Here is a 13,747-nt window from a genome sequence, read left to right as displayed (position 1 = left end):
ATCTGCAAAAAATAGGGGGTTTCTATTTGAAATTTTCAAGTTGCCCCCTCCCCCCGTCAGGTTTCGCGGTTTTTGAATCTCAAGTGTATTTCTCGAGATATTCCACTGTCCCCGACCTTTTTGTTAGACACTATATATATATCCTAAGGTACTCACGCAACAATTTTTATGGAGGAAGTTGGAGAGTACTTTATATCATAGGCCCGTAGTCAAACTCCCTCTATAAAAATCGTTGTGGAAGCATCTCAGGATTCTGAAGCACGCATTTTTGGATAGGACACTAGTAGTTCCTAAGTGAAGTCTTTACCCGACTACAGTAGGTCCCATAGTTTTGGAGCTATAAACCTTTAAAATTCATTTTTTCATGATTTCGGCAGCCTATAACACGTAAACCATGGGGTTTTCGCCCTATATTTATTGGAACTTTTTTTTGTTTTACTCCCAGGGATCACTCTTCTGCTTTTGTACAACGAATTTAGCGCTATACTGTATATATATATATATATATATATATATATATATATATATTATACCCTATGTTCTGTGTGTTGGCACAAGGGATGTCCAGAAATTCAATGAATTTGAGTTCAAACACATTTGATTTCGAGTATAGCGTTCATTTCATCAGCAAGGATATATAAGACGTGGACCTACAGCTTAATGTGAAGTCCGAATCACATGAGTTCCCGCCGGGAATCGAACCGAGGTCTCCCACACCAAAGGCATGTACGCTAACCACTTAGCCACGAGGTAGCTCGAATTTGAGTTCACGTCAGTGAGATTCCAAATTACGAACCAGAGATTTGTATGTGTTTTAGACAGTTTTGATTTATCACACCGAATTGTCAATTTTTTTATTGATTGAGGTTTAGTAGAGTATCAGCAGCGAGGCTACATGCATCCGTCATGATATAGGTCAGTGGCCAGAACAATGACACAAGATGGACTGGCAAGGCATGAAGTTAAATAACAAGACAAAAAGAAAGAGGAGAAATACTTTGATAAAGTGGAAAAGAAAAAAAGAGATAAAAAATAAATGTATAGATAAAAGATGAATTAAATAAATAGCGATGAAACAAAACGAAGTAGAATTCGTAAGATTAAATTAAGAAATATTAAAACAAATAATCAAATATTACAAATAATAATAAATCTAGAAAACCCGAGAACGTTCAAAAGGGAAAAGATAGGATAGTGGTAATGAAGATGAGCGGCAACGAGTCTTTAAGATCTGACTGAAATTGTTTTGCATTTCAAAAAGTGTCTAGTATCTAAGTATTTGGATACATTACCTATGCCGAGTACTTGGAGGAATAATACATTCGCCATAGATGAATAGTCACCTCCACGCAGTAAGAACGAAATTTATCAGATGAAAGTGGCCAATGCACAATGGCGCTAGTACCTCATTTCTACAGCTACGTTGGAATGACATCTGCCAGTTACCCAGAACTTGCTACACAAAATCTCGTTGTCGTCCAACTGGTTCCAATTCGCTTACTAATGAGGAAATTGCAAGAAAGCTCGGAGATCGGTAACAAGCTTGCTAAAAATATGTAAGATTACTATGTTGGTACGTTCGTTTCTTTGAATACCGACATGACCGGGCAATTGGCATTCAACAACAAGGCAATCGTAATGGCATCTACTAGGATATCTTACATCAGGGCATTAGTTAAAACACAATTCACAGAAGTGCTTAGATAGACGCTTTGCAACTGAACGCACAGAAGTGCATGGCACAACGAAATATTTACTGCATGCTTCAGAGCAAGTTGTAGGGTTGTTAACTCGGCGGAAAACGTGGAACACATACTATGTAGACAAAGAGACGCTTCAAATAGTCAACAAATAAACTGCATGTATTGAAATGTGGGTTATGTGTCTTTCCTGTTATCTGCATGAACGAAAGGAAAAGAAATTTTCTTTAAATCTTGAAATAGGGTACTGCAACGGACATTCATTATAATAATATTTACAAAAGGAGTTTTACGAGAGATGTGAGTGAGTTTGGATCTTCCATGAATATTTGTGACACTATCTCGCTTCTTCCCAGTTTTATGATTGGTATGTGTATTGTTTTCGATTTCTGCTTAGGTTGAGGAGCGAGTGAGATACCTCATTGTTTCTCTAAGTAATACTAGGAGAATGGTATTATATCTCTAAAGAGAGTTCTCAAAAGAGATTTAATTGTTTCCATAGCCAATTCTCAAAACTAATTGTAAGTTTTCGTACTGCGTTTTCGTGTGTTCTGTTTCGAATACTTCGTATTGTATTTTGAATTAAGTAACTGAACGTAGTTTTAATATTAAATGCAAAATTTGACTCATGGCCATCTTGAACATTGTAGAAGGCTATAAACGGTTTCGTCGAAGAACCTTCGATTTCCTCAATGCAAATTTAAGTCTAAAGCTGATTAAGAGGTAATTGAATAGCATATACAAATAAAATAATTGAATCCTTGATACATTATGTACAGACGAAAATGATTAACTTCTTGATTCTTAGACTGACGGAAAATTAATATGTTCCAGATTTTTCATGGGAGGCATAAGCTTTAGAAGGAAACAATAGTTACATGTAGTACTGAAAAATCTATAACGCAATAATTTTGCGTATAAGTACATCAAGGGCTTCGTCAAACTGCCCTGTGAGTAATCGCCTAAAAGGGAAACAGTTGTTACTTTTATCACTTAATAACTTCAAGGCATCTGCTTAGTTTGTGGTTACGTTGAATCAAAAGAGTGAATTTTAATGTAATCGATGTAAGATTTTTAAGAACGTAAAGTATTGCAATTTTGTAGATAAAGATGGAAAGATCGTAAGAGCTATTGGTCAAAATACCTGAGTTACCAGTTCAAATAACCAATAATAACGATTTGAAGCTATGTAGTATGCTTCAGTTATTTTTAATACTGTATAAAGATAAAAAGAATAAAATCATGCTTAAAAATAACATTTTATGTACCTATATGTAATACTAATAAGTTCGTTATTTTCTTCCATTTCAGATATAATAAAGAAACAGGATTGTTGGAAATGAGTACAACAAAGTTCAAGCAATCAGATGTAAATCTCCTTGGTAGATTGTTCCTTGTAGTGTTTAATACCTTTCGTTTGATTGATTTAAAGGAAAACGTAGGAGAAAATGGAGAGTATATTGAGTGCAATAATTTGACATTAATTAACTTCATTTTAAAATGCAAAGGTCCTACACATGAAGAGACTTTAACATCTATATTGATAGGTGTTCAGGTAATTTATTTCTTTCAAATACGCTAAATACTTAGTATAAGTTATATTTTCTTCATGTGAATTGTTTACTAGTCTTTTTATTTCTTTTAAAATAACAAAGTAACAGCAGTTTCTATTATATTTAATAAACTAAAGAAATATACAATTTTATGATACGCCAATTCCTCTATAAGTACGAATTTAATGATATATAAAGAGCGAAACAAACGGACGACTGAACTGAGATGCGAATTCGGGTCTGGATTACTGTGCCAATGCGTTAACCACTATGCTACTCTATTCTGTTCTAAACAGCAATACATTCTCCCATACATAATATCGGTTCTTAGTCGCTGAGACCACATAGACTGTACCACAACTCCTACTGTGCTTGGAAAACTCAATGTTTACATTACAAAACACCTCCGGCGATTGAATATATATTGTACTAATAAGTCGATGGAATAACCGGTTTTGTTTCTCACCAAGTTATGGGTGGACCAAGACAACAGATATTGTATAGTTCATGTGATCTGAATGGCTAGGCACCGACGTCAAGAATATGGAAATTAGTGGTACTTTAGGAAGCGGACTGGGTAACGTAATGGTTGAAACCTAAGCCGAAGACCCTTGTTCGGATACCGGTTCTTCGTGCTTTTCTTCAGTTTTGTGCAGCACTTAAAAAAAAAAAAAAAAAAAAAAAATCTGATTCAGAGCGGTCTCAGTATATTACATGAAAATATTTCTCCTTGTCCATGGGGGTAATATGTAAAAAGAAACATTATTTGTATTATAGAATGAGTATGCACGTGTGCCAAGCTTTAAACGACTTCGTAACTGAATTTCTAGAAAGAAATATGTGCATGAACGTACTTTCGATTTTTCAAGCCCTGGTAACTTACAGTCCTACTTCATACAACATTTCAGGAGGGGGAAGGTGATAAGGAATGTTTATTCGATGCGCTGTATTGGACAAGTTCTTTTCTTTCAAATTTAATTTCTTTCTAATTATTATTCTTTTCTTATTCCTGAAAGGTACCTATTACTGGACCAGATGGAAAGCTTAGTATTGTATATTTCAACAGAACTGAATTCATACGATGTATGTTTGCAAATTTCGAGGGACGTCGTTTTAAATTCTTACTCTATTAAGATTCATCTGTATTAATGTAACTTTACAATATATATCTTCCATTTAGCAGTAATCTCTTCTTCCAGTTCTAACTAAACTTTGCAGCTTATCCTCAATGTTTTTGGTGTTTCTTTATCTACAGGAATACAACACATTTTATGTCTTTTGTATGCTCTGAAATTGTATTTAGAGATTTCGTAGGTAGTCGTTGCGAGTTAGACCTGACGAATAAGGTGAATGTGGGAATAATTCTGGCATTGGACGAGAAATAGGTAGTCTTGCAATTTTGGAGCAGCTTTCATGGTGCGCGTTTGAAAAGTGCTTACTGCAGTGAACCAGATAAAAGGTTGTTATAATATCCTTTATTAATAGTCATTCTTTTTGATAGGTAATTGACCAGAGCTATGTCATTATACTCTCAGAATAAAGTAATCACCTTTCAACAGAAGAAACAGACCCCGTTATAGGTAATTCAGCTTTTCAATTCTTCCACCCGTAATACTTACTTTTTTGGGTAAATGGAATCCATATATCATTAGCTGTTAATTTCGTTGTCAGAATAAGAATGAGGTAATTGGCTTGGGTTGATAGGAAGTATCTGAGCCGTATAGTTTCTGCTTCGGTTTCAGCAGTCGGAATACTTACGGAGCTGTACCTTGCTGACTGCCAACTGATTATGCAGAAGGTCATTAACCTGCCATATATAGCTATATTCGCCTGTCATATATAACTAAGTTCATACTAACTGCGTGAATAGTTATTCGTTTTCTTGTAAGAAGGTCTCCACAACAACGACGTTAACGTCGTTTAGAGCTATGGTTGGGCGTCCGTTACGGGAACCATCTTCTAGGAATGTTTTGCCAGCTTCAAATCGATAAACCGAACTTTCGATTCTACAGACTAGCCAAACACTACTGCACAGTGAATCGAAGTCAGTGGTTGCCATCTTCTTAATGGTGTTAGGTCAGAGTGTTCATATTGACAATCTGTTTTAAATCGACAATAGTGACGAAAATGATAGTAATGTGTGCTTTATTGTATCTTGGTTTTCATTTATGTACAGGGCCTGCTTGATCAACACAGTGCCTATGCATTCTTTTAGAGCTTAAACAGCTATACAATTTTTAAAGCAAATTTAACGTTAATTTTGTGCTATTTTTGATACCTCTTTAAACAAATGACGAAAGGTGTAGCATTACATTTTGTACTTTTTTTCTTCAATGACCTGCTAATCAGAAGAGAATAGCGTTAGTATCGTACTCACTACTTGATGTACTTGAAGTTCGAGTGACCCTTTGCTAACTTATCTATTAGGAAACGTTTCCTAAAGGTAAAATTTCCCACTGAGCTACTAGTTTTTTAAAATCGTTCGCGATCCCTTTTTATTAATCCGCAAAAAGACAGTAGAAGTACTGTGTCATTCCAAATTGACTTAAGACAGCGACCATACTTACAGAGTTTTACTTTTCATTTTTATAAGGGTCGTCGCATCATCTTATATTTTAAGCGTACAGGTTAGAAGATATGGTGTAAGGTTGATTTCCTTGTTTCTCATATTGCCTTTGTGATATAAATATCAGGCTGTGTAAAAAGTGTTAAGCCTTTAGAGTACATTTGTTGTAATTTATTATGTTATACATTATTTATTGAAAAATTGAGAATACATTTATTGCAATTAGAAAATAAGATTATGAAACCACACGTTTGCGTAAGTTTTTGAAGACTTTCAGTTATTTTTGGCAACACCATGATCCAGTCACTATAGAACTACCGTAGTTTCTAATGAAAAAATTGGGACACGTCGTTTTCACAGGCTTTTTTTTACATTAATTTAATACCATTCAGAGAGTTCTGCAGAAACTGAAACGTAAATGTAGCCAGATGATGCCTTGTCCGGGTTACACGGTTAATGCATTAGAACCTCTCTCAATTTCTGACGGGTCATTAGAGATGTGTGGCTGTCTGGTGTCAGTGTGGTATACGATACCCTTTTTGTTGACCTGTTCTTTACCGTTTCTTTGCTAATTGTCCACAGTAGAAGTTCGAATCTGTCGTTCTGCCCGGCGGGAGCAGCTGGTGATGCACGATGCCCTTGCAAGGCCATCAAACGCATAACATAACCTTCCTGGGCGTCAGTGTGGACTTTGGGACAAACTGTGAAGCTTTTACTCGCTTCGATCACGATATTTTCGCATATTGTCGTAGGTTGTCCATTTTTAATTTGGATGGAGTGTTTCTGAGTCAGATCATGTGGTACCGAAACGTCGAGCTTCTTTTTGTAGCCAGTATTCTTCAAATGGTTTAATACTGATGGTGATGGCGATGTCATGACTGCTTACATGCCGGTCTTGCTCAACTTTTGCTATGATTGGTCGCCCACTACGAAGAGCATCTTCGACATCGAAATTCCCAGAACAAAAGTAACTGAACCATTTTTTAGCTCTTGCTTTTGATAACGTACCTTGCCCATAAACAGCATTAATTTCTTCACGAGCTCGCGCAGCATTTGTACCTTTATCGAAACTAAATAATGAAATGTAATACAGTTTTACGCAAAATTGACTCATCTTTTCAGCCCAATACCTTAACGTTTGATTATAAGAATTCCAACAGATTTTGGGCACCTACTAATTTGGACTGCCAGCTTTCAAATGACGTTAGACCTGATTTGCTGCGACTAATATATCTGAAATTTGGCACACTAATTCCATCTCGTACGCCGCCTTCGCTACAGGAGACCCAAGTTTGCTTCTCGGTTAAAGTTTATGTGGTTCTGATCCAAAGTGAAACTGTAGTTTTACGTCTCATATAGTTTCGCTGCTGCAAAACAAACTATACTAATCTTATATAGTATCTCTTTCACAATGTAGTAAAGATAGTTTGATGAACTATGTTGCGATTTATAGTGTGTTCATTCATGCACATCTTAGGTATTCTCAGGTAACCTCACATTTAGAATACAGTTTAAAATTTATGTACATGTATTTTATTAGCAAGTTCTCCTTTGTTTTTAGACAAGGGTTAGGTGAAAGGTGACCGTTCACGGTGTTGGTAGCGGATAAGACAGGCATGTGATCACTTTGGATATGGATTTCCGTGCATGCATTCTGCAAGCGGATACTAATAGGTTACCGACTATTTCGAGGCTGGTAGTTAATGTTAATCGAATAAATATTTGGTGTAGGTTCAATTTAAGCATACAAAAATTGTGTAATGTTTCAGTTGAAATTAGTTACTTCGAACGATCATATATCTAGACTGCATGGGAGAAACAGTATAAGTTTTTTTTTTTTTTTTTTTAAAGGCGATTTTGTATTTTACCAAGCATAATTATGAACCACGTATACTAACAGTACCAAGACGCGATTATTCAACTCACGTTTAGAATTGACTTATATCAGGTGGAGCATGACACATAGATTTCCAATTTTGACTTATCTCATTTTGGCCAATTTCTGACTTACACTGTTTCTCCCGCAGTCTGAATATATGAAACTAATTTGTACTTGGCGATTTACATTTGCGTCACTTCTTTATAAACTTACTTTCTGCGCACAATAAGATAATCACTATAAGTACAGTGTTTCTTGGTGAAAATCTATTGCTTGTACACTAGAAAGTCATATTAAAATAGAAACCATAAATTCCTTAGCCTAAGAAATATATTAAGTTTACGATTACTTGAAAAAGAGAACTTTGTAATTCCAAAGTAGTCCTATATCTCGTAACATCTTACATGCTTTCGAAAGCGTGAACCGTAATCATTTAAAGCCACTGTTTATTTTATGTATAATAAAAGACAAATTCTGACTAAAGCGTATATTAACTAATAAATAATAGCGTTACAGTTTCGGCAAATTATCTTTGTCTTCATCAAACACATTATGAAATACAATTTCTAAGATTACAGTTTATATATTTCTTAAAATGAGAGGAGGTCGTATCTATGAATCAGTGAGATTCGTTCTTTCATTTTTAGCATTTTTAATTACCTATTAATTACACATTACATATTAATTACATATAAGTTGCAAAATGTGTAATTAATTAAAAAATGTTAAAAATGAAAGGACGAATCGTATTGGTTCATAGATATGACCTCCTGTCATTTTAAGAAGAATATAAGCTGTAGTCTTAGAGATTGTGTCTGACGAAGGCAAAGATAATTTGCCGAAACTGCAACGTTATTATTTATTAGTTAATATATGCTGTGGTCAGAATTTGTCTTTTATTGTATACAGGAAGTTCCAAGGCTAAAATGTGTGGTAGTCTATTTTACCTTTTAAGCCAGAGATTTTCCGTACTTTATTATGTAATCAGTTTCGCCTTTTCCCATATTTATATATAAAACGAGAAACGATTCAGTGTTTGTGACATTAGTGCTTTCTTCTTTTCAGATATCCTGCAGTGTGATTGCATTTATGATACGATATCCATTGGCGTCAGTTTTCTACAATGTTTAAGGCATTTTAGAGCTCAAGAAGTTCCTGTAGGCAACCAAAGGATCGCGAAATATGGAGACCACTTTATAATTGTTGTTGATCTTGGTTACATATGTATATGTGTTATGTCATTATTTAATGTGAAAAGACCTGATATAATTAACGTGTAGAAGATATATTGGAATATTTTTGATTATTTTAATGTCTGTATAATTATCTGGCGTTATTTTTGCGTCCAGTGCGCGTGATTTTTATTGAGTATATGGACATAACGACTTAACTGTAAATAGTTAAAATATAATTATTGAAAATAAGTAAATATATCATTTCAGTGAGACTATATACCTGCAAGTTGTTGTAAATGTAAATAATTTTTAGTTTAAAAATGTACACAAAAAGAAAAAAGTACAGATGTAAGAAAACGTTTGCCAGCTTTTCTCAATAATTTCAGAAATATTACATAAGGCCAAATAAAAGGATGCCTAAGATATTTCATGACTTATGTAATTGCTTTCTGGTATGATGTGTAAAACAGTACAATTACTGGACCGAATGAATTATGTACATGACTGGTTTACGATACCTACAATGAGTTAGAGTAATTTATGAATTAATTTACTGATTAGAGATGACTTCAATGAAAATATAATTTTCTTATTTTAACGCCTTTCATGTTCGTAAAAAAGTATGAATTCGTTGTTGGCTTTATTTGACGTGGTCCAGTGCAACTCCTGATTGTCGTATTGTAATGGAATACCTAAGCTTATAAATTCATAGATTTAGAATAGTATTACTGATGTTCCTCATGGTGATGGATAAAAGAAGACTATGATGAAGATTAAAATATTAAATAAGAAAGAATGAAAAAATAATGGCTAAAATATTGAAGAACGCTAATCATTTGTCACCCATTAATCTAAAAACGCCTAAAATAATAATAAATTTAGTGAGTAAGATGGCAAAAGTTGAAATTTATTAATTGTTTGCTGAATTTTCCGTATCAAAAGCACAGCGAACGAGATTTCTCTCCGTGTCAACTAATTGATATTGAGGTTCATAGTTTAAATCTTTTGTGAAATATGTTCTGAATTTTCAGAAGTAATTATTTCTGTAGTACATTAATGCAATTATACACAATCAAAAATTTCATAAATGTAATGTCTATAATTCCAAAATACGAAATTTGAACTTCATACAATAATAAGCTGTGTGCTGTTTTGTAATTGAATACAAAAATATACATATGTAAATACGTTGTGTATATTTTGTTGAAATATATGATGATGAATAATAAACATGTCGTTAACATGAAAAGCAAGTAGTTAACGTGGTTTATTGTATTAAAATATTAATTCCTTTTTTAAGGAAAAGTCCTCAAGTATTTCTGGGCAAGGGGAGGAAAAGGATCGATCTCCAGAACCTCTTAGTATCGTACGCCCACGTCGTACATGAGTCAAGTAATTCTGTCACTTCCGCTCTCAACCAAAGTAAAAGAGCGCTAAAGGCCACATTTTTGGTTCCAAATAGTATGTCATGTAGACAAAGAAAGCACAAACTAGCACAAACTAGCGTGTCTTTCACTTTGTTTTCAAGAAGATATGTTTCCTTGCTCTTCTTGTTTTTGATCAATTTATTGTTTACAGTTCTTTCTTTCATAAATTTAAGTAAAAATTGGAGTTCTGTATTTCATTATCATATTTATAGAACAAACGCGAAACATAACGATTGTATAGAACACGTTTGTGGAATCCAACGGAATTAAATGATGCTGGAAGTACGTTATGTTTTATCTATCTATTGAAAGCTTCTGTGACATAATCCTCAGAAACAAAACATAATTTGCTGATGATAACTAATTCAAGTAGCATATATAAATACATAGATGTATTCATGGTTTAAATGTATCAAAACTTAGGTATTCCAATCCCTTTTTAACCACATGGGTGTCGAGGTGTTTCAGAGAGTTCGTCACTTGCTCCTACACTGTGTCAGTCTTCACTCTTTCTCTTGGAAATATCTTCCAAAGCCCTCTTAGAAGTTTTTCTAGGCCTTTCTCATAACTAATCTACACGTGATTTCCTTGATTCCTTCCCCAGTCTGTGTGAATATATAGGGTACCGTGTCCTCACCAATTTGATCCGTCTGGCTTCCTTTATTTCGTTGCTTATAATCTTCGAGAGATTCAAGTGAGCAGAGGATTGGCCAACAACATTTTAGATTGTGTGGCCTTCTTTCTCTGCTCAATGCGCACCTGAAAGTTTCGTTCTTGTGTATTTCCCATTCCTTAATTTCAAAAAGAAGCGTGTTCAATTTCACTTTTACCTCTCACAACTGGGCATGGAACAGTGTATATCCATTGTTCAAATAGCTTTTGTTTGGTGTAAAGGTTTTTGTAAATTTTATTATTATTATTATTATTATTATTATTATTATTATTATTATTATTATTATTATTATTATTATTATTATTTGCTTAGTCTACATAATTAACTACCTCAAATTGTATTACAATAAAGTTTCCCTCTATATGTTAAAACCTCTTCTGAAAACTAGGGAAGGAGGAATTTTTATATTTTAAGAAAAGGAGAGAAATAAATTACACCTCGAAGATGAAAATATTTTTTAAATGCTAGAAGATAGAATATTTTGTTTATGTAAATTGGTATTGTGTTTTAGCTTGGAATACGTAATATGCTGCAATAGTTTTCTCTAAAAGGGGGCAGCAAAGACAGAATTTTTTTTCTTCGTAACTTTCTTGTATGTTAATTTACAAAAATGTTTGGGATATTAGGGTACTGTATATATTATTATTTCTAAGATGATTTTCTTACTTTAAATTTTCGTTCAAGTAATTGTAATTTTCATCACTGTGCAGTGGTGGTTCAAGAGCAATTTTGCTGTTGAGTGCGAATCATGCAGTGTATTGAATACCTAACAGTTTGTTGCTTAAGGTGTACATTATGGCTAAGCTGATAATTTTAGCTTCTAATAAATTTGGAGGTTTATAATGCAATGTACACGCATTTATAAAACTGCGAAGCAGAAAAACTGTTAGATATAGGCATCACGTTTGTATCATATGCATGGTAATTGTGTCCAAAAAATTGTTTAGTAGTGTTTAATATTACTCTACAATACGAAGGAAATTCTGTGTTCTCTTATAACACGAAGAAATATCTACGAATATCATGGTAATGCTTGTATTAATACCCTTTTTAAATGTATTTTCACATAAATTGACTTTTGCTAACGTGAAGTAAACATTTTTGCCTATAAAAGAGAAGATTTTAGTTGTATGCAAAACCACAAAGAAAGATTCCTGTATGGTGAAACGCATACAGTTTTATTCACAAGTAAATCGATGATTAGAAAAATGTGAGTAACATTTTTAGAAATCAAAGATTAAACAGGCTTCGACGGTTATATGCACCTTTGTGCAACAAAAGGCCCCAACCAATATACATTTTAACATTCAAAATATGGAAGTGAGTGATTTATGTAGTCCTGGAATCATCAATTCAATAATCAGAAAGAAAAAAATATAATTTAATTTAAATACCCGCAGTATCATTCACCCTTCAAACATTGTGTAGTATTATTTCACTGTACTCTCTGTGTATGAGCAGATGTAATTCCTTAAATATTTCAGGCATGTTCAGAAAATAAGATTAGAAAAAAAAAAAAAACTAAAAGCAAAAAATTGTTATAATCCAGATAAGCATTGTTCTATCAAATTTTCTGCCTAAATGTTCATAGTTTCTGACTATTGTATTTATTTTTGGATCAGAAGATCCATTGTATTTCAGGCAAAAAATTTCTTGTAGGCCTTATATATATCTGGAGAACTACATGTAGTGTAGCCAACCCAGAATATCACTCAACTCAGTATAATGTCTTTATTTAATAATAATAATAATAATAAAAATGAAAACTCGATTTAGGTGCCATTTAAACATTTTGTGGCCTTCTGATCCAATATATTTCAGTCAAAAATTTTCTTGTAGCCCTTATATCTGGAGAACTACATATAGTGTAGCCAGACCCAAACTATCACTTAACTCAGTATGATGTCCTTATTCCGTAAAAAAATACGAAAACTCAATTTAGGGGCCATTCAAAAATTTTCTGGCCCTTGATCCAAAAATTAATTATTGGCCAAGATCGCAATCTTTTGATGCATTTTTTAGTCATTCCTAAAATTCTTGGCCAAGATTGCAATCTTTTAGTCCATTTTTTGATCATTCCTAAAATTCTTGTTATTCTGTAAATTGTAATTATTTAATACTTCCTTCTTGGATCACCAATCTCTCGATTAGTTCGATGCAGTTTTCTATTCTAAAACCAGTTTCCGTTTCTTTATAGTTTTCTTTCGCACATGTATGAGTTGATCCTGTATTTCAAGCTTGGTCTTCTCTGAAAGTTTATTTCTTTATTTATGTATCTCGCATGGTCTCTTCTTTTTTCAAATAGTTTCAGTATACTTATTTATTTATTTATTTTACCATTTCCAACACTTTCATTTGATACCTTATCCACCCACCTGACTTTTTAACATTCTTCTATAGCATCACATGTCGAGGGCTTGCATTCTCCGTTTTTCCTCTTCTTGTATTCATTTATACTTCACAAAAAAATACAACGCCAATTTTTTCCATACATAATGCTTCAGTTCTACTATATCAATATTTTCGACCACAAGCTTTTGGTTTTCTTCAAGTACTTTCTTTGTCTGAGAATGCCACTATCAGCAGAAGATGAGACAAGTCAAAATGCACATCTGACAAAAAGTTCTGTTTATTATTGTTTTAACCATCAACTCATGCAGGAGACTATTGTCCTTTCGTTTGATCTATATTCCCAAGTCAGTGAACACTTACTCGCTGTAAACACTGACTGCAGAATGAAGATCAAGCAGAGGTTTTGGATTCAGGTCATTAAA

At 33.5% G+C, this 13,747-nt stretch overlaps 1 protein-coding gene across 1 annotated transcript in view; it reads left to right on the top strand.

The window, feature by feature from the left end:
- Window positions 1-12,610, top strand: part of Alg7 (Alg7 dolichyl-phosphate N-acetylglucosaminephosphotransferase) — a 109,978-nt gene extending 97,368 nt beyond the window's left edge. The window contains exons 6-7 of the mRNA XM_081758879.1: window positions 3,012-3,255; window positions 8,764-12,610. Coding sequence (XP_081615005.1) covers window positions 3,012-3,255; window positions 8,764-8,829 — 310 coding nt within the window. The 3' untranslated portion in view covers window positions 8,830-12,610. The remainder of the gene's footprint in view (window positions 1-3,011; window positions 3,256-8,763) is intronic.
- The last annotated feature ends 1,137 nt before the right edge of the window (window positions 12,611-13,747 follow it).

The sequence above is a fragment of the Thermobia domestica genome, chromosome 5, assembly GCF_964235325.1.
Source record: "Thermobia domestica chromosome 5, izTheDome1.hap1.1, whole genome shotgun sequence".
Classification (NCBI taxonomy): domain Eukaryota; kingdom Metazoa; phylum Arthropoda; class Insecta; order Zygentoma; family Lepismatidae; genus Thermobia; species Thermobia domestica.
Note: the sequence above shows the minus strand (reverse complement) of the source record. Positions and strands in the feature narration are given on the sequence as shown.